The sequence below is a fragment of the Daldinia childiae genome (genome assembly GCF_008694065.1).
Source record: "Daldinia childiae strain JS-1345 chromosome Unknown Scaffold2, whole genome shotgun sequence".
In the NCBI taxonomy this organism is placed as follows: domain Eukaryota; kingdom Fungi; phylum Ascomycota; class Sordariomycetes; order Xylariales; family Hypoxylaceae; genus Daldinia; species Daldinia childiae.
This window is the reverse complement of record NW_022984643.1, coordinates 2,006,605-2,030,374: the sequence shown is the minus strand read 5'-3', so window position 1 is coordinate 2,030,374 and position 23,770 is coordinate 2,006,605. Positions and strand designations below refer to the sequence as shown.

Here is a 23,770-nt window from a genome sequence, read left to right as displayed (position 1 = left end):
TAATATTCCTCCCTTACTTCTACGCGTGCTCTAATCTTGATATAAGGGCTAGACCATCCCCCGTTACGGACTCCGTATCTTCCGCGTGCCGTCCGATCTTGGGCCACATGGTCAATCCTCACAGATAAAAGGGGATGGCGTATTTACTAGTTGTCGAATGTAGATTGCAGGGAGAGAATGGGATGATTCCACGAGTATCTAATATCCGTTTCTAGAATACCCAGTCGTCTTATGCATCACATTGTTGCTGATATTCCGGATGGAGAGGAAAAACTTCACCCTTTTGTGTGAGACTAAACTTTGAGAATTCTTCGAAAATTCGAACTTGTTGTTTCTGGTACTCAACCAGTTATTTATGCAATCAAATATTCTATATCATTACTCCCCAAGTATCTCTATTATCGGCTGGGATTTAGATAATATATATGGTTACTATATAAACATCAACTACCAATAATATCTTGAAAGACAGCAGCTTAGGCTATTTCGAGGTAGATTTTGCTTAGGTATTAGTCACGAAACATATTGATTGTGATGGTAACTTAGGCTGCTATGAAGCCCTATGATTTAGAACTATTATTAGTTGGCATTGCCTGGATATGTGTGTCCTAGACCTCCTAAGTCACCTCGAGAACTGTTCGTGTGTATTCCTATATCCATGGTCTTCATTAACGAGTGTTTGCTGTTAAAGGATATTAATAATCGGGAAAACCACGGTAAATTGCGGGGGCTGACATCACAGGGCAAAAAGCCTTCTACATTCTTCAATTCGCCCCACCAAAAATGAGCATCGAATTTCTCAAGTGACAACTTACCTTTAGAAGAGATCGAGAGCAGCAGCCCTCTCTAACGTAGTGCAATTAACTAATTGACATTCTACTTGGTTCGTCAAAATGTCGACTACGGTGGAAAAGGTGAGTTTTCGTAAATATGTATAAATAACTTAGATACTAACCTACCTATAGATCAAAGAGATCGAGGCCGAAGTAAGTGAGATAGGCATCCCAAAGCCCGGATAGAGTGTGCTAAACTTTCTGATTTGATAGATGGCCCGAACTCAAAAGAACAAAGCAACCTCGTTTCACTTGGGTCAGCTAAAGGCAAAGTTGGCCAAACTAAAGCGAGAGCTCCTAACCCCCTCATCGAGTGGTGGTGGCGGCGGTGGTGCCGGTTTCGACGTCGCCAGAACTGGTGTTGCCAGTGTTGGGTTTATTGGATTTCCGTCCGTGGGAAAAAGTACTCTAATGACCAGGTTGACTGGTCAACACTCCGAAGCTGCGGCGTATGAATTCACTACCCTGACATCCGTACCTGGACAAGTCATGTACAATGGTATGGCATCAATGGCCCCCCCCCCCCCCCCCATAACATTCCCCCTTTAGGTTAACTTTGTTGTATCTTTTTCTGATACTGATACTGATACTATGTTGTACAGGAGCTCCATTACAGATGATCGATCTCCCTGGTATTATTGAGGGAGCTAAGGATGGCAGAGGTCGTGGTCGTCAGGTGATTGCTGTCGCTAAGACTTGCCATTTGATATTCATTGTGCTAGACGTGAATAAGCCCCTGACGGACAAGCGAGTTATCGAGACGGAATTAGAAGGATTCGGTATTCGTATTAACAAGGAACCACCAAACATCACCTTCAAGAAGAAGGACAAGGGTGGGCTTAACATTACAAGTACCTTACCCTTAACCCACATCGACCATGACGAAATCAGAGCGGTCATGTCCGAGTACCGTATCAACTCAGCAGATATTGCGATTCGCTGTGATGCTACGATAGATGATTTGATCGACATCCTGGAAGCCAAGAGTCGTAGCTACATACCTGTCATTTACGTCCTCAACAAGATTGACGCAATCAGCATCGAGGAGCTGGATCTGCTGTATCGAATCCCCAACGCGGTACCCATTAGTTCTGAACATGGGTGGAACGTCGATGAGTTAATGGAGGCCATGTAAGATTCGACCCCCTTACGAAGACGTGTAGACGTGTAGCGCACACATGGCTAATCTCCTTTTTCCTGCAGGTGGGACAAGCTAAAATTGGTCCGGGTTTACACGAAGCCAAAAGGAAAGATGCCGGACTATTCAGCGCCTGTTGTGCTTCGTTCCACTAGGTGCACAGTCGAAGACTTTGTAAGTACCTCGCCTCGGTAAACTTTGACCGGTAACAAACTGGCTAACCAATGAATGATAAGTGCAACGCAATCCATCGGAGCATAGTCGAGCAGTTTAAAACCGCAATAGTCTATGGAAAATCTGTGAAGCACCAACCCCAACGCGTGGGGCTTGCTCACGAGCTGGGCGACGAAGATATAGGTATTATTACTCGCCAATTCCCCATTGCACTTGCACTATCTTGGATACTAATCTCGTCCCTCATTAGTCACGATCGTCAAGAGATGAGTGGCCAGACTCAAAAGAGCGGCTAGGTCCCCTATGCGCTCTCGGCCCACACGCCATGGTGAAGGGTGTCAAGTGTCGAGGTTGGCACCCTTTGTGTGCGCACTCCCGAGCTCTCGATTTCTATATAGCACAATGGATAATGATACCAAGAAAGCGTCTTTATCCCATGACGCTGTTGGGCAGCTTCAAGGAACAGGGGATACGGTTGTCTGCAGATTTACGGATCAAGGGACAGGCCGCAGCCGATGCGGCGCACCATTGACGGGAAAGTATTGTTTGCTTTTTCTGGAAGGGCCCGATCATGCAAAGAATGATACAGTAGTGGGCGATTTTGCATGCGAGGATCTGGGAATCCGCAGGTCCAGGCCTACGAGAAGACAACTAGGCTCCAATTTCGAGATTGCAATTATATTCCCCTTTTGCGGGGGAATCCCACGATGCGTACATACATAGTAAGCCGCATTTTGAATTCAGAATGCCTGAGCGCACTCCGCATGCTCCAGAGACCCAAAGCTGCAAATCGTCACCACCTGCATAACCGAAGGCCTCTCTTAATGCGACCATGTCTCCGACGAGGCGTGGGGATGCATGAGCGGTGCCTTACCTCTCTCTTGGAGACCGTTAAGGCACCACCCCTTTGCAGCAAGTTGACACGCATATGCTGAACGACGAAGTAGTCTATGTTTTTGGTGTTTATTTGCGCCACAATAATCATGAGTCTGAGAATTTATTGCCGGTCGCTGTCTTGGCCTTCCTGTCTTATTGTTGCACCTTAAACGATCGGAATATTTTTAACCACTCAACGTCTTAGCATAGAGATTATCCACTCCCTAAAAGGGCCACACGGCAAATTGGTACCTGACTCCAACCTTTCACAGCGCTCCTCTAGCCGCCGACGGCACATCTGACAGCCCCTTCGTGGAGAAAGTTCTCGATCGTCTGGATTTTTGGGGGTCAGTATGGAGCTGTAGGCCACACTTCTTACCCAACCCTTTCATTCAACGTGCTGTTTAATTATTATTATTGTTATTATTATTATTTCCTGAGACTATCGGTTTTTTTTCCCTTTCATTCTTGGTTCATTATCCATCTACCTCATGGCCAAGCAGGCCATGCGAGAGGCCATGCGAGACAACCTTGCCACCACACACTTACAACCACACGTCCCGAATAGTAATAGACCTGATGACAAATAGCGCCATTATTTCCTTCTTGTCACCATGTTTCGATTCGTAGGCAACTTAAAGCGATTGAGATGTTACCGTACACACACTCTCACATTGGGGGTTGTTACTGTAACTTCCTATCAAAATGCTGGGCTGTCCATCGTCCAGCAGCCTCATTTTTTGAGCTGTGGTAGCCTTGACCATCCCGTGGCCATTCACCAAATATCTGGCTGCAAGGCGAACAATACGGGATGGTTTTATGTAGCCGCGGGCCTGTCTTCAAAGAAGGAAAAAATTATCGCGGTCTAATGATGGCGATACTGTAGGGTCCATGTAGCGTTCATTTCTTTCAAATCTGAGATTGCATTTGGTCGCATATTCAGCGATGCTTCATTCTCCAATTAGAGGCTCCAACATAAATACGACCGGCGAAGAGCCTTAAACTTCAGAATAGTCTATGATCTACTACTTCAGGTCGGACATCGTGCTGCACTAGAGTTACTAACGCCGAGGTTTGCTTCTTGGGTGTTCGTGTCGACTAAAAGGGTAAGATGGTACCTAACCAATGGCTGCTTTTACGACTAAGAGCTATCGCGGCATGACGTTACCTCGATCGTTGAGTAGCGTGCAGGGAGGGTATCGAGGGTATCTAAGGTATCTAAGGTATCTAAGGTATCTAAGGTATCTAAGGTATCTAAGGTATCTTCTACTACTCCACAGCCGCATCGTCGGCAACGCGCCGCAGGGACAGTAGGTACCTACATACACTAGGCTGCGGATAATCTCGCGACCTTTTTAAGGATTATCTACATAGGTATGTATGAAATCATCTATGGCATATATGGGAGGAGTAACCGACTCTCTACTGCAACGACCCATGGTGGGTGTTGAGCCTTGCATGAAGCCGAAAGAAATAGCTGCACAGACGCCTCGCAGACTTGTACTGTAACACAAATCTCGGCCTTGTGGCAACGAAATGTGCTTTTCGTAAAGACGCTAAGCTCGAATAAGCCCTTGCTTTCTAGGATTCAAGCCTCCTCAGAAGGTTAGGCATGGATAGTCCAGGATATAGATAGAGCTGACCAACTGGAAGATAGCCCGGCGCACGGAAAAGAGTACTGTATTCGCTTGGACCTCCTGACCATTCATGCCCAATCGCCCAACGGACCTCGGTGTAGGCCTCGCGTCTGACCCGGAAATTATATCCAATGGTAATTCTAGGCTGTTCATCGCAACGTGCTGTTGGTTGCTTTGCTTAGAGAACCAAAGTGGTGGAATATTGAGGATTGGTCAACTCTTGGGTTAATTTTTACTTATTCTGTTGGTTTGGTAACGAGTAACAGCAGCAGCTTGACGCCGAGCCGCTGAAGAACAAGAACAGGTACAGGTACAGGACCTACAGGAACAGGAACAGGAACAAGAATAAGAACGCATTCATACATTACGTTTACCGCGGCGGTTCCTTTTTTCTTCTTCTTCAATCATGGTAACGGTAACGGTAAACTTACCAACGTCGTTGGGTGTACACGAAACTTCACCGAGCGATGAGTATTGGGAAGGGTTCATGTTGGTCCCAGATATGCTCCCGACGGTTTGGGGTCTAGATGCGACACAAGCTTGCTTGTCGCGACGGCTTGATAGAACAACCCTCACCCGACAAGTGCTACAGGAGCATTTAGGAGCATTTCTAGACGAGCATTTACAGACGAAGGCTACCTTTAGGCTACCTTTCTACTGCGTAAGATTGAAGGTATCCTGTCGCATTACTAGCAATTTGCCATGGGGGTTATATAACAATTTAGAGAGCTTGCCAGAAGTAATGCGTTATCTCATGCTCGGATCGCGTATGTTGCAGTGTTTTATATTCATCTATTGTGTAATAGCTTCCAAGAAGAGTATTTCGTACGTCAAACGTGGCATGAGACCATTGAGGCTTAGAGATCTAAACTCGGGTTTGCATGACATCGATCTCTTGTGACCTGCCATGATCTTCCTCTGTGTGAACTCAAGGACTTCCGCTTCTGGCATTGAAACGGATGTCAACCGAGGAAATATAGGTGTGGAAACTGGGGGAGGGAATAAAGGTAAAGGTCCCTGACCTCGCTAGTAAGGTAGCAGGGTCGAGATACTCACAGACTTTGGGGGCGCGCCCCCCCGTGCAGCCCGTGCAATCGGCCTTTGTGGAAGACATGGGAGACAAGGGACCCCCCGTATGCTGCTCATCTCAATTTGACCTGGTCGACGTTGTCTCACAAACGGAGATAATGGGAATTACGCACTATGGCGGGTATCTGTAGGTTAGGTAGGTTATGTATGTATGTATGTATGTAGGAGTCGCAATATGACCTTCGCTCGGCTCGGCGACTACATATTATGATACCTACATACCTAACCTAAGGTATAGGTATAATACATATGATACAGGATATAGGATATAGGATAACTAGGATATAGCGAAACATGTTAATACCCCTCCTTTGTCATCATACATACATACATTCTACATTCTACATTCTACCATACATGTAGATAGCTACCATAATACCTATACCCATTAGTACATCATATGTGGTCCGATTATGGCCGAGTTGGCAAATCCAAACGAGATACCTTGCCCAAGTCCTTACGGTTGCCGCTCCTTCGAAGGGCCGACCGCTACTGTTTATGGTATTATATGGGTAGATACTAGACGGAGGAGTAACAGGTGAGCTCGAGTAAGAAGGTCTAGTGGTCTAAAGAATGAAGGAATAGCAGTGGAGGAATTAAAACCGAGAAACTGTCATCAAAGGAATACGCGTCTTCCGGTTGATTACTGGATATGTTTCTAAGCTAGATTTCATAAGTGAGGGGCTCATAGGAAGCTTGTCAAGGCTTTGAGAGATCTGGCTCGCTAGCGGCCGTCAAATAAAATCGCACGAGTCCATTATGACGATCCGTCGCGAGCGGAAACGGTGGCAGAGAGTGGCCCATGTTTGCCCTATGAGAAGGCGATACGGTCCGTTTCTGACATGGGGGAGGTGGACCATGGGTACCCTGCTGAAAAGTCCCAGTCCCTGGCTGGTCAGCCCGTCAATAAGTCCGCTAAGACTAAAAGACTCAGTGGAGAAAAGGAAGGGAAAAAAAAAAGAGAAAGAGAGAGGATGGAGCCAAGCTCTATGAAATACCTCATTATCATTGAACGTATCTTATTCGACTTACGGCACAGGGACTAGAGGGACTGCTGACTTCCAAGACTCTCCGGTCGACTCTAAGTGTGCAATCCTTCCCGCCGAAGTTACCTGTGTAGGTGTCGCGATGGCTCACCTGGTCTGATCCCTAATATTGCGAACCCGGTTTTTGTAGACCATTCATCTCAACTATCGTGAGCCTAAATAAGTTGGCCCGTGGTAAGGGGGTGGAATCTATTCGCTTTATTCGCTGCCGTTGCTTCTATTTTCTATTACACATGAATTACATAGTACACATTGGCTATTCCCTTTCCCATGGCGTGAGATACTATTGATATATTGATATAATTAAAATAACTACCTACATAATACATAGTTACTACATACTACATACTACATACTACATACTACGGATCCGTACATACCTACTTCCATGGTTGATACTAATAATACCTATGTAGTAACTTAATAACTTACAAGCGAAGCTGACAAAGAGTTGGTGAAAAGAAAGACAAGCATTTACGAGCGTTCCTTGGTCCAACTCTAGGTGGGGTTTATTCACCTCTCATAACCACCCTAATAAGAAACAGGGCAGGATTTGGCTATCGTCCCTCTTGTATGTATACGGAGGTATTCATAACTCATCGTCTTTTCATTTTGATGATCCCCATGCCCTAGTTCCACCTCGGGAGCATCCAGTTACCCGCACTCTAGTCAGATTCGGTTGACCTGGACCAGCCAGATCGGCTTGTCCCTCGTCCGTCGTTGCTTGCTCGCTTTCCCTCTCTCTCTCTCCTCCTCCTCCTCTCGCTAACACTAAAACAAACCTCGTGGAGAAAAAGAGAAACATGGCGGGCAGCCACTCGAACGGGAGGACTGGGGATGTGTTATCTAAATGTCTAAGCTAGAGAAAGCCACATGTTTCGTGTCTTGGAAAAACTAAGATTATTAGATAAACTGTTAAAGAAGTCTTTTCTCGATTTTCTCGCATTTCATTCGGCTTGTCTCATAACACTGCTACGTTCTGCGTGTACGGCTTGCCGAGTCCGCCGGGGGTGTGGCGCTTTCAGTTACTTTTTGCGGCCCTTGTCAATCCCGTCCGATGGCCATGGCTGTATTCCCAGGATATAGCTCTCCAGTTTGTGGTTTCTCTGACAATTCAAAAAAAAAAAAAAAAAAAGCACGGTAACATCGTGGTCTCTCCACACACAATGAAGATTCAACCCCGGCTAGCCAGCCCTCTTTAGACGCACATCCACGGGCCTAACTACATTAATTCATATGTACCTTTGAGTAGGGACCCTCGTCCTGTCAGACCTGTCATACCACATCTTATCCCTCGAGGGTTACCACGCACACCCCCCCCTTCTTAGGTATCTCTTGTTATTCAGGGCCCCCGGACCTCGAAGGGCATTCACATCCCTGCTGCTGCATAGACTTACATATGTATCTATGTACGGTCTCCTCCACATGTTCTGTCTAAGCATCTAGCCCTACCTTTCCCGTGCGTCTGATATTCCAATCTTGAAAAGCCTAGCTATGAGACTACGTTGAGGCGTCTTATACTAGGAAGCTAGACCTTTAATCGATGGTCAACTTGGTGGAAGCCAGCTTCTTAGTCCTAAGTTGATTCTGTTTGCTACGCCGTCCACCCTACTACGTAACCCTTCGGCCGTTTCCATTTACACCAAACGGCACAGGCCATCTTTCCCGCTGCTCTTCGATGCACCAAAAGAAAGGAAAAGAGAGAAACCAAGCGGAAACAAGATAACCGGAAAACTAGAACAGCTCAGGAGAAGTGGCCTCGTTGCCTAAAAGGTGTAAAGAGTTGGGCCAACTTGATAGCAACGGTAGGCCCCCAGGTGTGTGTTGGTTGGCCTTTTACACGTCGACTTGTCTGTTGTTGCGCATGGGATACAACACCACCATACAACTAAGCTACCTACGTTGAGAGACTTGCACGTCTCCTCACCCACTCTCTTTATTTTCGGGAGACTTGCCGGACAACCCTTTCCAAGACGCCAACCTTTTTTGCTGCAGCTTATAACGACGCACGAGGACCGTGAGCTCCGCATACAACAAAATACGGCTACTGTTGCCCCTTTAAAGAACCAATTGGTTGACTGAATCTGAATATGCATGCCGTCTTCCGCCCGTAAAAGTCGAGTTGCTAAAAACCGTCCCGGCGGATCTCCACAGTCACCAGCGCCAATCCTACCTCTCTTATAGACTGTTCCTGCGGCTTATTACAGACTATACGTCACAGAATAAACCGGCAGCTAGCCTATATCGTAACAGTCGGACTGTGCCGGCTTATAGCCTACAAATTTCACCAACTATCTAGCATAGGCGGCTCACTTAGACGATAGCCATGCACAATACAATGATCGGCTCAACTGGCATAGACCAGGATAACCACATGGCTCATGACAACTCATATTCGAACGAACAATGGGTCGACATGAGCGCTTATACCCATATGGCCATGACGACTTATCCCGGCGAGTACTATATTCCACCGGCGACTCATGGATTACCATCCGAGTCTATCGGCATGGCTCCTCCACCTATTCCTCACCAGATGCATAATCAGCCGCACAATAACTTTGCAAGTCATCATCTTCCGCATCCGTTGATAATACCAACACAGCAGCCTTCCCAGGTTCCATGGCCCAGTCTCCGGACGAACCCCTCTCAGAGCTACTCAGCACCTCCTGTACCAATCCCGCCGGCATCGGCTCCTGTGAGACAGCCGCCGAGATTGCCAACAATCAATACGTCGCAGCCAAGGAAGACCTTGACGGACGAGGATCGTCGTAATATGTGCCTCTTTCATGAGGACAATCCCCATGCTAAACAGACAGAGATCGGTCAAAAATTTGGTGTTGAGCGAAGGTAAGGTTGATAGGTGTTAAACCAAGTCACAGTCGCTAACGTTATCCTGGCAGCACGGTGTCAAAGGTATTACGAAGGAAGGAACTTTACTTGAATCTAGACAGTTCGGGTGGTTCTCCCGTGAAAAAGACTAAGGGAAAGTCGCCGCCAGATATTGAGCGAGCTCTTGCGAACTGGGTCAGGGGTCAACAGAAGAAGGGAGTTGTGGTTAGCGACACTCAGATGGAAGAAAAGGCGAGAGTCTTTTGTACCGGCTCGGATAGCCCTCTTAAAACCATCACAGCCTCTTGGATCGAAAAGTTTAAGCAGAAGCATAATATTGGACCGGGAAAGTTGATCCGTAGAGCTTCGGAGACTGCGATTCCGGACAACGCTCGACTAGACACTGGCTCTCCCTTATTATCTGCTACACATACACCAGGAGGCATTTCACCGGCTTCACCAACAAACCAAACGGCATCACCGCAAATATCGTCGATAAGCGAGAAATCCGAAGTGAAGGAATCTATCTCAAATGGCTTCATGGACTTCGAGACCAATGGATACAGACACCCACATTCTCAGAGCTCAACATCACTCTCCAGTGCCGTCACAGACCCGCCGAGCTCAACCTTCTCAGCGGGTGCTTTCAGTCCATCATCACAGTTCAACTTTTCTCCAGACCCGAACACAGGCATGTTCAGCGACCGGAATCAAATGCCGCCAGGAGCCTCCGGTTTCCAGCGTCCCCGAAGTCAGACGGTTCCAGACCTTGGGCATCTCGAGTACATCAACCAATCGCAACCTTCGGAGCCGCTGACACCTAAATATAGCCAGGCTGGGACGGCACCCTCTTCTGCTCTGGAATCCCCGACCCACGAGATGTCAGGGTCGTCCTTTAGCGGGCTAGACTCGGCCATCTCCCCACCAACACAGCTACACCATGTAAGTAGCAACAGTAGTTTAGCCGGCAGGTCGAGCTGTTCAGGGACAGCTGGAGTTTCCGGAACTTCGATGGGCTCTTCGCCTAGTTCGCCCACTCAGGAGGATGCCAGGCGAGCCGCGGACACGCTCCTTAGTTTTATGCAGCAAATCAAATCGACTGGTTTGGTCGACCAGAACGACTTTTTAATAGTCTTGGGTCTTACCGAGAAGCTGAGGTTACAACCGCAGCAACAGCATGGAGGACCCCAGGCGAACTCGGCAACCCAGGGTCTTGGTGGTCTATCGAGGATACCGGAAGGAGACACCGAGATGACAACAATCCCTCCACCCATGGTAAAGAACGAGACAGCGATGAGTGTGTGACTACACTGGGGTCCTAACTTTCTAAAGGAAGCAGTTTCGAAGACTCTGTGCGGCATCGAAGCGTGAACTCTCGTGGGTTTTTGTTTCTTTGCTGGATTAGTGTGAGGCTTATACCTCTTACCACTAGAACGACAATAAAACAAACTTGACAGCTCTCGGAATAGCATGGCGAGTCGACGAATAATCTGGAAGGTTTCACGGGCTCTTAAGAGTAGCAAGCCATTCTACACGATGCGACGAATTGGGAGCTACGAAGCTACTGCATCTCATGTCTCTATATCTGCTTTTATATATAATACCTACAACTCCGGAATAATCGAAAAATCGAAAATTCACAACACATCCAACCGACGGTGGGCGCAAGAGGCGGCAGTAGTGTGTCACAATACTCGTACTTCAGCATAGGGAATCGGCGAATCGACAGGACTAAGGAATAGGAACAGGAACAGGAAACCACCAGACTTCCCCGGACAGGCGGATCGGTCGAGGGAACGGAGTAACAGGAAAAGGAAAAAAAAAATATAATCATATCGTCATATCATCAACAAATACCAACATCACCGAGCGTAATTGTATACACTACATTCTCACGAAGCATCATCATCATCAATATCATATCATATCATATACATGCATACATATACCCCCGTCGCCCCACCGCGCGTCTAGCGATATACCCCGAAATCGAGCAATCGAGCAATCGACGAGAGAGAGAGAAAGAGAGAGCAGGGAAGAAGAGAAGGAGAAACCTATTATTATTATTATCATTATTATTACTATTATTATTCGGAGCTATCATTAACCAATCCTCCCCTTGAAGGCAATATTGATTATATACCCCTCACTACGATACCATCATTAACAAATCAACTTCGTCAACTTCATCATTATCATCTATCTGGCCGGCAACAAGACTACGACCCGCTCACGCGAATACCACAAACCGTACTAGTAGTAACAAGGAAAATCTCCCTATTGCGCGTCCCGAAAAAAAAACTTATCCAGGTGTTAATTGTTTTTACCCTTTTTTTCTTCATCTTTATTCTTGCTTCTCGCTTATTTGAAATTCCACATTTTGGTTTTTGGTTTTTTTCCCTTCTTGGACCTAAAAGATTCCCCCGTATATATACGCATGGTTATTTATGTACAGTCCTGCCTGCCTGTCAGACAGCCGCTTCGCCTCGAGCCGTTCGGGCTGAAGAGAGAGAAAAGGGAGAGAGGGGCATGGCGGAGGAGTGATTCGGACGAGGACGAGGGCGAAGATGAGAAGCAACGGGCGGGCGTTCGTTTGCATCGAATAGTATCTTGATGAGGAGACAGAACCACTAGTTTCTATTACGGAAACTACTTGTTGTCTGTGCAAGACAAAGGTGGGGGGGACGTTTGGAGCGAGAAAGGAGAAGGTGTTCTGGTGACTGGTGTTGGTGTGTGTCTTGGTGGAAAGGGAGTTCATTGATTTCGGTTCACTGTTTCTCTACATAGCAGCACTATCAGGCGTTCATCTGGGTTGATTTCTCTAAGTCACTGACACTAATCAAATTTACACTACTCTGACTCTACTTACCTATTTCCCCGGCTTCTAACGTCTGCATTCCATATTAATTTTTTTTTTCATCGTCCCATCATGTATTGCCAAGCGATGTGCCGATGATGAGGCGATCGGAACAAACCACATCACCCTGTATAAGTCTACGCTTACTACTGCTTCCGTACTTCCCGTATACTATTTCCCTGGTGAGTTACAGGTGAGAGACAGGCAGACAGGCATGGTGTTCGTAACCAGTGACCTTTGGGATGGGTTAGGTTACACCCCGCGATGAGAAAGGGATTTGGTTTCGTAGCCCGACTGCCCCAAACAATGACCGAACGTTTATTTTTGGAGTGCCGAACCCAGACGCTACCAGGCTCTTTCACAAGCCAGACGACGAAACAGGAAGAGGCGACGTAAACATCGGTACCTACAGGCAATCTGGGGCGGCTCTGTAACTACTTTCCGGAACTACTTCTGCCTCGGTCCCGTTAGACCTGTCTTGTTGCTTATGTCGTAGAGCTATGTTGCATTGCATGAAGGGGTGCGCTCGATCTGGACAGGGTGGTGCATTAGAACTTTGAAACTCTCCTAAATTTCATTCTGTCTGTTCTAACCACGCGTCGGTTGGTTGGGTATCAATCATTACATTAACTTATTTCATTTACGAGAAACCGAACGTCCGGCTGTCCTCAACTTAGTCGATCTTCCCATAGTTCGATGACCCCCTTTTCGGTTAGTTCGGGCATGAGGCGCACTAGAATGAGTTCTAGAATTCCGTACAATAAGTGCTTGTTACAATAAGGATCCGAGAAGACGTCGAGAACGCCCGTCTCGATTTCGGATAGAATTCTGTTCTCATCTTCGTCTTCGTCCTCGTCCCCGTTACACATGTCAGCCCGCTTGTCGCCACCGGCCTCGGTCGGCCGCACACCGGTGTCTCCAAATTGCCGCTTTGATCTTTCTGGGGTCAACGTTGCATGGCTGTCTCTAACAGATTTGCCATCATCGGTAAGCCGCACGCGTGCAACTTCCTCTCCAGTACGGTTGGCATTATGTGCCGTGTTATAGCTGTCGGCCTTAAACGGTCCGGACCGCGAACTCGCACTCGAAAGAGTGCTAGTAGATCTGGTGGACCAAGGCCAGGTACTGCTACCATAATAAAGCCTACCCACCCTCTTCGGAACAAGCGCCAAAAGCGCGCTAGCGCATCTGCGGCGTAGGGCGCCCAGCTGTTCGTTAGACGAAGGAGGGATTAGGCTGGATGGACCTGGGGCGTTATTGGGGAAGACAGCGCCGCGCACGGCTCGAAGGAGTGGGGGAAGACGGGCAGGATCGAGAATATAGACGTGGATGTAGTGCGAAAAAAGTCTGTGCGAGATCAGTATAATGCAAACCATGTACAAGGAGAACATTAATAGAAGCTTCTAAGGAAAAGTCTTGTAGGGAACGTGGGGGGTAGAGTGGTACAGGTGTGACCACATGCGGGATGTTTCGAGGTAGAATGGGGTACGCGATGTTGCATGGATTGCTGAGACGCGAATTCAAAAGAGAGTCAGATTTCCTAGGGCACTAGGGCAGATAATCAATCTTGATCCGTTCTGTAAGACCTTGCTGCAACCATGGCTTCATGGTCAAGGTCCTGCCGACAAATTGTAGCTGGGTTTGATAATGATTGATAATGCGAAGTCGGTCACGCCTGCTTGTATCAAAACGACAAGCGATGTGAGGCTTCAAGACATCGTGGAGCCTTTGCATGGGGTAGAGAAGCTCGTACAAGGGAGCTAAGAGCTGCATGAGCCCGGGTTGCCCCTGGCCTTATCCGATCGGGGAAGAGGCGCGATGATGACGGATCTTCTGGCACGAATATGCGAGGCCGGAGCCTAACGAGCTCAGATCGATTGAGTTTTTGATAAGAACGGCCATGATGGCGTACGATGCATGGCCCGGCACCAGGGTGTTCGACCGCCACATTTTCTTGCTCTCGGAAAGTATTCGAAGCACCCCGGTCCAAGCTACGCAAGCTAGTGATCACCCCTTGGACGATCACGTTCGACTATATCCTGAGCTGAATATGCTATGTAGTCGTATTTGTTCCATCCATCGAACTAATGGTCGGATACATTACATTATGGCGGGTGAATACGGAAAGCACCAGCATCTAAGTAGGATAGCAGACATTGCTAAAACATCTACCAGACTTGAGAGTATCCGTTATAAAATCCATAACCTAACGCCGTGAGCCGGAGACACGTCCGTGCATGCTTGCGGCACGAAGCGAAAGGGAAAAGAGTTCGTGGCGTTGTACCAAGGATTGATGGATTGTCTAATGGGATCCTTGGTCGAGGGGAGGAAATCCCTGCAAGCCCCAAAGTTGGGCGCGTAAATAAGGCTCGCGGATGGCCAGGTAGGCCTAGTAGATTCAGCCCCGCGCCGTTTATCGTGCAATCGGATGAAGGACATCTAGGTTTACCCGGTCATTGGTCATGATAAAAAAAAAACGACCCTGGAATATTACATAGAATGCTTCATGCTGGGTCCCTAGGGAGTACCGGACTTTGGATGGCTACCTGTTTATCCGGCCATGAAACTAGAGCATTGGAACGTCGCACAGCATCTGCCTCGACTTGAGGTGGCCTTTGCTGAAAATGGTCTGGGCCGTGTAGGCATACTGTACTTTGTCTGGCCGATCTGCCAAGTCGATATCCGATGGTACGAAAATTAAAGTAGTGACGGGGGAGGAGATGTCCGTCATGCGCACTTGCGAGAGAGGTCGTTTCTGAGAGATGAATGGACAAACTCAGATCCAGTGACCTGAAGCGTATGCGAGGTGACGAGATATGTGCTTCTGTGATGAGTGATAGGGGAAGGAAGAAGACTGATTCGCCTACCTATCGATCATCCCGTTAAACCCTGCCAAGTTGCCCGGACCTCTCAGGGCTCCCCATTGCGCCATGGACAAAGTTCCGCTCATCCAGGGCATGCGAGCGTCTATTTCGAGTAAATTCCCAACGCAAGTCCAGATTTTGAAGTCTGCGATGGGAACATTGACTGGTTGTAGACCAACTTCAGAGGTTGGAGGATGGTAGGATTTCTCTCCATAATCATGAGACGTTGGATCTACCTGGCGGATGGTATGGATGGACCTAGGGGGGAGTGTTCGGGATAGCATGATCGTACTGATAATCAGTCGTATCGAGTTTACTATAACGAACCCCCACTGAATTACGGTCCAAAAAACCTGCTGAATGTACAAGCTGCGTTTCCTCGTAATCGGAGGGACTATCCCGCGGCCTGTCTTTAGATTCGAGTCTGGTTCCGTTTCTCCAGGCCCAGATGCCTCTATTGTGTTTCTTCCACGCACTACCCTCGTTAGTATAATCAGACCTTCCCATATAAGCCATGGCTCCGAGAGCTTGTTAATGATGAGATTGCCTATGATAAGTTCCGAGAACAGTTGCCCAACCAGCGTCGTCAGGCACTCGTTCTCCAGATCCTCGGTTGGAAGCAAGAGGGCGAGGACGCCCTGCACTAACAGTTGGCGGTATGCACTTTCGTTATCTTCCTGAATCTGTATGCTACTATGTCCAGATTTAGGAACCGGGGACAGGGCAGGCAGCGGCCAGAGCGAATGGTAGATCTCGCGTGGATTGGCTTCGACTGGTGGTCGAGCTACCGTGTTCTTCGCTACTCGATATGCTGCATGGTATTGTCAGTAATAAAATGATATTATACTAAAAACTGAATATGCCGGCCAACCTCGGATATGTGCGTCTAGCAATTCTGGAAGCTCATCGAATAATAAACTCTCGAGATCTACGTTCCGCAACCTCTGTTCCAATGCGCGGGTACAATGTGCAATAATCTGCACGATTTCTGCGACGAAGGTCTCATCGGGCGTAATCTTGGTGTACCAATTCTGGACGAACTCCTTAACAATGATAGCTATTAGGGCATATAACTGAAGATCTACATCGTTTCGGCTTGTAAGAGGCGGCAGTAGATCTTGGATAGGCGCAGGCGTGCTCCTCCCCCTATCTGCCAGGTGCTGGGCGCAAAGCACACGGCGTATGAATGTAGCGGTAGCCTTATCGGACAAGAAGTCGGACGATACGGGACGGGTGGATCGGCGAGGCGCCGAGGTTGGTGGAGTTGGATGAGGTGAGCTAGAAGGCTTACTGCCAGTGGAGGTAACGGACTCGGGATTGGTGCTCGAAGTTGCTGGCGCCTTTAAGCTCGTCGGAACTGGGCCACCACCTTTAGGTGGGATGGGGCCCGATGGTGCTGCCGTCATCGCCCGGTATAAGGAGTATGGTATGTTCACCGGAATATCGTCATGCTAATTAAATTCAGTGGGAGGGCTATCTCGTTCAATATGTACCCAGTATGCTCAGTGGCATGTAGAAGAGAAATGGCGGCGGTAGAGTGGATTGTGAGCGGTTCGGGTTTAGTAGTTTGGTTGGTAGGTAGTTATCGCGCTAGTTGCTGCCGGTTTACTGCTGCAGGAACGATAATGTTATGTCTTCGCTGTCAATTTCCTTGTCCCATTTTTTTTTTCTTTACATAAGGGACGCTGCATCTGCATCTGCAACTGCGCGGCAGCCTGTGCCACCTGCAATGACGTTAGTCGATTACCTACCTAAGGTACCTAGATTAAGCTACAGCAGCAGAGCGGCGCGCTCCGGACCTTGCATAGGCCTCTTCGCAAGAAGCACAGGCCTTCAGGGTACATCGCCTCCTGACTTGCATCTACATATATCGGTGCAAGGGTAGCCATGTTATGTACCTCTTTTCCTAATTGTTGAGCCTCATTTATATACGAAAGATGTGACATTCTAGAATCTAATTATATTTTTCATTGTTTACTTTTATTTCACTTCATTATAATGATTTTTTATACCTAAATTTAATACAACCCGATTTATTTGCACGGAGTGATGTGATTCCTTATAAACAGGGCCGCAGTCCTCTAGTACCGCGCTTCTATGGTCATATACATTAATAATTGTACAAGGCCACACCTTATTCGGCGCTTTTGGTTGTTGCTTCGTATCTACCAGAATCGTTAGAACCAGGAATATGAACAAGCTTAAGGATATCTCATTGTAGAGTACGTACCTCTTTCCTCGGAACGCCCACACCCCCCAGTTACCACAGCTGATATCTTGTGGATCAAGGTCATTGAGATCCCATCGCAAACTCCTGAAGGTGTTCTCGCCAGGTTCCATGAGCATGTCAAACTCGCCTCCGCAAGTTTTCTTTACCCATTCAATATCTCTGTCCATGTCATACTGCGTGTAGCCGGTTACTATAATAGGGGCCTTTGTCTCAAGGAGTAGAGGTACCGTTTCTGTCCACTCGTGAGAGCTGGCTGGGTGTCCTAATCCTGGATGGAACATGACAAAACAGTCAAAATACGGATCATAGGGATAAAACTGGCCAGTCTTATGGAGAGTATGATAGTAATCCACAATGGTGCTAATTTTCATTGTTGGCCACACCCGGTCTTCTACTATGGCACCGAAGGGATTGGATGGAGTTCGGGGTGGCAATGGGAATTCATCATCTCTGTTGGTCATGCTCTCAGGTCCAATAAAGATAAGGTGAAACTTCCCTCGAGGGAATAGGTGAGCCAACTGTACCCAGACATTCCGAGGAAGAGACGACTCCGCACGAGCCCCGAGGATGAATATTCTCACTGGGGGTGCTTCGGGTCGCAAGCCCTTGACTGTCTCCCCGCTGCCCGTTCTGGGTGGGTGTAAAGTATATCGTAGAGCACTTAAGCTTTTCAAGCCTTCGGCTGTGAGCCTGCCACCGTTCCTAATATTATATGGGCTAAGCTCGTGTAAGATACTACCTATCGTTACCGGGTAGGTAAGTAGCCTCGTAACCTGTCGCATGTTCCGGTCATCGTTGATAGCTTCGAATTGTCTCGTATAGAGAAAGGTATCCCAGTTGGTCATATTTATAGCGGCTTCTTCCATCTGAGGGCCTGCATACTCGAATTCGGGGAAGAATCTCCCCGAGCGAAGATCGTGGTCGTCTTCATTGATCTGTCTCAACGTGTCGCAAATTTGAAGATGAGCCTCATAATCCTCGGCCCAGTGCTTCTCACTACAATAGACGGGAATTCCACAGTCCGGACATTCGAAGTCTACGAGGACTGGTGCTTGCGCACCGGAACCTGTAACACTAGGTGGGGTATTGGTACTGGCCGGATCTCGCGTGGGTTGATGGTCGGGGTGAGGACAGTGGGCGTGTTGCCTTATAAAAGCAGCACGGTGGCGTATTTCGGGAATAGGCGACTTAGTAAAGGAGTGGAAAAGGTCGTCAGGGCGGAGGACCGGAGGTTTCGATTGGTTCTCGTATGTTGCAGCTGATCCTAGAGCAACTGCATCGTCCTCGACTGTTTTTGACTGCCGGCCAAATAGAGATACTGGTCTTGAGAGACAATTGCTAGCTTCAGCGGACGGGACGGGACGTCGCGAATGTATAATCGGACTGGGAGAGCAAGCCTTTTGTAATGAGCGTGAATATGTAGCTTTAGAGAATGACCTTGTCATAGGCGGACGAGCTGTGTTGGCTGCGGAGAGCCTTATACATGTCCGGCAAGTATTAGAGACTACCAGGCGCATTGAAGGCTCCATTGTTAGAGGTTCCTTGGTAATGGCCCATACAATGGTGGTTATGAATTTGCGACTGGATAGCTCTAAGCTCAAGGAATATATGGTATGAAAGATGCATCTATTTTCATGTACCTTTGTACCTATAGTGGGATGTTTCCACTCCACACTCAAACTTGTGTATGTATCTATGTACCTTGTGCAAGAGCACTTGCAAGAGGTCCACTGCAGGTGCGCGCATATGCCCGTGCAGTGAGCCACGTGGATAAAGGTTAATCCGATTAATCCGTCTTAAGACCCACAAGAGCAAGAGCTCCATTTAACAAACGGGTCAACTTATTGGCGAACTGAATATTACTTAGTGCCTCCAATCAAGTTCTTCAGCTTGATTGAAGCTCCATCAACTTCAAAGAAAAACTTTGGAGCTTCCTTTACAGGAGGTAACTTAGTTGTCTAAATCAGCTTCATACTATAACCAAGAGGAGATAGAGAGATTAGAAGAGTCGCGCAGGCTTTCTGCGCATCTCCTGCGAAGATGGCGACTACTTCTAATATGTTTCTTTACTCTTTGACTATCCAGCCTCCCACCACAATTACTCAAGCTATTCTCGGTCAATTCTCTGGCACCAAAGAGCAACAAATCATCACAGCCTCAGGATCGCGACTCACGCTACTACGTCCCGAACCATCCCAAGGAAAGGTTGTTACCCTTCTGTCTCACGACGTTTTTGGCATCATCAGGTCCATTGCTGCCTTTCGCTTGGCGGGAAGTAATAAGGGTAAGTCTTATATCCGCCCCTTACTTGTGAGGCTTCACTTAGTGATTTTTGAAGCTGGGTCGATAGAAACATTCGAATTGCCGCCTCGACATATGGTGCGGTATCTCGACCCTCGAGGAATTCTTGTTTGGCTAGAGCTTTGCTAACCTTTCTCCTCACAGACTACATAATACTTGCCACTGATTCGGGACGCATTGCAATAATCGAGTATATCCCTCAACACAATCGTTTCAAGCAACAGAAGCTCGAAACTTTTGGAAAGTCTGGTGTGCGTCGGGTCGTTCCTGGACAGTATCTAGCCTGTGATCCCAAGGGACGTGCCTGTCTCATCGCGTCGATCGAAAAGAACAAGTTGGTCTATGTCCTGAACCGAAATGCTCAGGCAGAGCTTACTATTTCTTCGCCCTTAGAGGCGCACAAGCCGGGAACGATTGTGCTCTCGATGGTCGCTTTAGATGTCGGTTACGCCAACCCAGTATTTGCAGCGTTGGAGGTTGATTACTCTGAAGCAGACCAAGACCCTTCAGGCCAAGCTCTCACTGAGGTCGAGACGCAGTTAGTCTACTACGAACTAGACCTAGGGTTAAATCATGTTGTCAGAAAATGGCACGAACCAGTTGATCCTACTGCGTCTATACTGTTCCAAGTTCCCGGCGGTAATGACGGACCTAGTGGTGTTCTAGTCTGTGGGGAAGAGAATGTCACATATAGGCACTCTAACCAGGAAGCATTTCGTGTGCCGATTCCCAGAAGAAAAGGCGCAACAGAAGATCCTCAACGAAAGCGTTCAATCGTCTCCGGTGTCATGCACAAACTAAAGGGAAATGCAGGCGCATTCTTTTTTCTCCTACAAACGGAGGATGGTGACCTTTTCAAGGTTACTATTGACATGGCGGAAGATGATGATGGTAATGCAACTGGAGAAGTACGAAGGCTCAAAATTAAGTATTTCGACACCGTCCCGGTCTCTACAAACCTCTGCATTCTGAAAAGCGGTTTCTTGTTTGTTGCTAGCGAATTCGGGAACCACCACTTCTACCAGTTCGAAAAGCTAGGCGATGATGATGATGAGTTGGAGTTCACCAGCGACGCCTTCCCGACAGACCCACAGGCATCATACAATCCCGCCTATTTCTACCCTAGGCCGGCTGAAAATCTAAGTCTGGTTGAGAGTATCGATTCAATGAATCCCCTTGTTGATTGCAAGGTAGCCAACTTGACTGGTGATGATGCACCACAAATTTACTCTATCTGCGGAAATGGTGCGCGGAGCACGTTTAGGACTCTAAAGCATGGTCTAGAGGTCAATGAAATCGTAGCCTCGGAGCTTCCAGGTGTTCCATCTGCTGTTTGGACTACCAAGCTTAACAGAGACGACCAATACGATGCTTACATTGTCCTCTCGTTTAGTAACGGTACTTTGGTGCTTAGCATTGGCGAGACTGTAGAGGAGGTAACCGATACCGGTTTCCTCTCGACCGTTTCAACGTTGGCCGTCCAGCAACTTGGCGATGACGGCCTCGTTCAGGTACATCCCAAAGGTATCCGGCATATCGTTCGAGGGCGAGTGAATGAATGGGAAGCGCCGCAACATCGATCAATTGTTGCTGCTTCCACTAATGAGCGACAGGTTGCTGTTGCATTAAGCTCGGGTGAAATTGTCTATTTCGAGATGGCTGATGATGGGTCCTTGGCTGAATATGACGAAAAGAAAGAGATGTTCGGGACTGTTACCTGCCTAAGTTTGGGCGAGGTTCCCGAAGGTCGTTTGCGAAGTTCATTCCTTGCTGTTGGGTGTGATGACTGCACCGTCCGAATCCTTAGTCTGGACCTGGAGTCCACCCTCGAGAGCAAATCTGTGCAGGCGCTGACCGCTGCCCCGTCCTCGCTTTCTATAATGTCTATGGAGGACTCGGCATCAGGCGGTTCAACCTTATACCTGCACATTGGCTTGCATTCGGGTGTCTATTTACGGACGGTTCTAGATGAGGTGACTGGAGAATTGACTGATACCCGTCAGAAATTCCTTGGGCCTAAAGCTGTACGACTCTTCCAGACCTCAGTTCAAGGCCGTACCTGTGTCCTAGCTCTCAGCTCGAGAACTTGGTTGGGCTACTCGGACCCAATCACAAAGGGTTTTATGATGACCCCTCTAGATTACAGCGATCTGGAATGGGGATGGAATTTCAGTAGCGAGCAGTGCGAAGAAGGCATGGTGGGCATTCAGGGCCAAAATCTTAAGTAAGTGATTTTTCATATTCTATTCAAGATGAAGAATGATGAGAAACTGGATCCGATGCCTCGGCGATGAGGTTTTTACGCATACCAATTGTTCCTACTGAACTTCATAAATTTCCTACCCAAATATGAGATCTAGGAAAATATGTAAGATGCTAACGGTAGTAGAATATTTTCTATCGACAGGTTGGGGGACACTCTACTACAACAATCGATACCACTTACCTATACCCCAAGACGTCTCGCTAAACACCCCGATCAGCCCTATTTCTATACTATCGAATCTGACAATAACACGTTGCCACCTGAGCTACGTGCCCAACTCCTGGCTGACCCTGGTGTCGTCAATGGCGACGCCGCCGTACTGCCACCCGAGGAGTTCGGATATCCCAGAGGCCGTGGCAGATGGGCGTCTTGTATTAGTGTCGTGGATCCGTTAACGGAGAAGCGAGTTCTGCAAACGCTAGAATTAACTGAGAACGAAGCTGCCGTTAGCATGGCAACAGTATCATTTGCGAGTCAGGACAACGAGACGTTCCTCGTGGTTGGTACTGGGAAAGACTTAATTGTCAGTCCCCGTCAGTTTAGCGCAGGGTATATACATGTCTACAGATTCCGTGACAACGGCAAAGAGATCGAATTCATTCATAAGACCAAGGTAGAAGAGCCACCCATGGCACTGGTGCAATTCCAAGGTCGACTGCTGGCAGGAATTGGCAAAACCCTTCGTGCCTACGACCTTGGGCTTCGCCAACTTCTTCGAAAAGCGCAGGCTGAGGTTGCACCGCAGCTCATTGTCTCCCTACAAACTCAAGGCAGTCGTATTATCGTCGGTGACGTTCAGCAAGGAGTGACGTACGTCGTATACAAATACGAGAGTAATAAACTGATACCGTTTGCTGACGACACAATACCACGCTGGACAAACTGTACAGCTATGGTAGATTATGAGTCAGTTGCTGGTGGAGATAAATTCGGAAACATCTGGATTGTACGATGTCCACAAAAAGCAAGTGAAGAGGCCGACGAAGACGGAACCGGTGCGCATCTACAGCATGCCAGGGAATATTTGCATGGCGTGAACCACCGCTTGAGTCTCATGGCCCACTTCTACACGCAGGATGTGCCTACTAGTATAAGCAAGACCAATCTGGTGGTGGGTGGACAAGATGTACTTCTCTGGAGCGGGATACAAGGGACTATTGGCGTATTTATCCCTTTTGTTAGTCGAGAGGATGCGGATTTCTTCCAGAGCCTTGAATCGCACATGCGAAGTGAGGACCCACCTCTTGCCGGAAGAGATCACCTTATATACAGGGGTTACTATGCTCCCGTCAAAGGCGTTATTGATGGCGACCTATGTGAAAGATTCACGTTGCTCCCTAATGATAAGAAGCAAATGATTGCAGGAGAGCTGGATCGTTCGGTCCGAGAGATCGAGAGAAAGTTATCCGTAAGTGAAATCCACTAAACCCTTCTAACCTTGAATTGAATACCCAAGCTTACACTTAACTAGGACGTACGAACTCGGTCGGCATTTTGATAAGGGAAGGCTGGGCAATGCAATGGCGCCTGGAGTAATAAGGAGCACACTGTATTTACGAAATGAATTTCTCGAATCCGGATAGCGGAACACTCAATTAAATGGTTAGTATATCCATTTAAACCTACA

At 47.8% G+C, this 23,770-nt stretch overlaps 5 protein-coding genes across 5 annotated transcripts; 3 read left to right on the top strand and 2 right to left on the bottom strand.

Annotated features, from left to right (window-relative positions):
* Window positions 1-893: 893 nt before the first annotated feature.
* On the top strand, window positions 894-2,415 carry GL218_01471 (Ribosome-interacting GTPase 1; the record flags this gene model as incomplete). The annotated part of the gene is made up of 7 exons (XM_033577942.1): window positions 894-914; window positions 966-986; window positions 1,047-1,332; window positions 1,436-1,964; window positions 2,037-2,145; window positions 2,208-2,328; window positions 2,396-2,415. The coding sequence occupies 7 exons, from the start codon at window positions 894-896 to the stop codon at window positions 2,413-2,415; spliced, it is 1,107 nt and encodes a 368-aa protein (XP_033438961.1).
* A 6,704-nt stretch (window positions 2,416-9,119) lies between these two features.
* Window positions 9,120-10,930, top strand: GL218_01470 (uncharacterized protein; the record flags this gene model as incomplete). The annotated part of the gene is made up of 2 exons (XM_033577941.1): window positions 9,120-9,643; window positions 9,697-10,930. The coding sequence occupies 2 exons, from the start codon at window positions 9,120-9,122 to the stop codon at window positions 10,928-10,930; spliced, it is 1,758 nt and encodes a 585-aa protein (XP_033438960.1).
* Window positions 10,931-13,150: 2,220 nt separating this feature from the next.
* Window positions 13,151-16,752, bottom strand: GL218_01469 (uncharacterized protein; the record flags this gene model as incomplete). The annotated part of the gene is made up of 3 exons (XM_033577940.1): window positions 13,151-13,829; window positions 15,350-16,157; window positions 16,218-16,752. The coding sequence occupies 3 exons, from the start codon at window positions 16,750-16,752 to the stop codon at window positions 13,151-13,153; spliced, it is 2,022 nt and encodes a 673-aa protein (XP_033437974.1).
* A 728-nt stretch (window positions 16,753-17,480) lies between these two features.
* GL218_01468 (Protein MSS51, mitochondrial) lies at window positions 17,481-19,105 on the bottom strand (the record flags this gene model as incomplete). The annotated part of the gene is made up of 3 exons (XM_033577939.1): window positions 17,481-17,511; window positions 17,577-18,959; window positions 19,014-19,105. The coding sequence occupies 3 exons, from the start codon at window positions 19,103-19,105 to the stop codon at window positions 17,481-17,483; spliced, it is 1,506 nt and encodes a 501-aa protein (XP_033437975.1).
* Window positions 19,106-19,616: 511 nt separating this feature from the next.
* On the top strand, window positions 19,617-23,641 carry GL218_01467 (Pre-mRNA-splicing factor rse1; the record flags this gene model as incomplete). Its single annotated transcript, XM_033577938.1, has 4 exons — window positions 19,617-19,860; window positions 20,022-22,101; window positions 22,267-23,551; window positions 23,615-23,641. 4 exons carry the CDS (start codon window positions 19,617-19,619, stop codon window positions 23,639-23,641), a joined length of 3,636 nt encoding a protein of 1,211 aa, XP_033439509.1.
* Window positions 23,642-23,770: the final 129 nt, after the last annotated feature.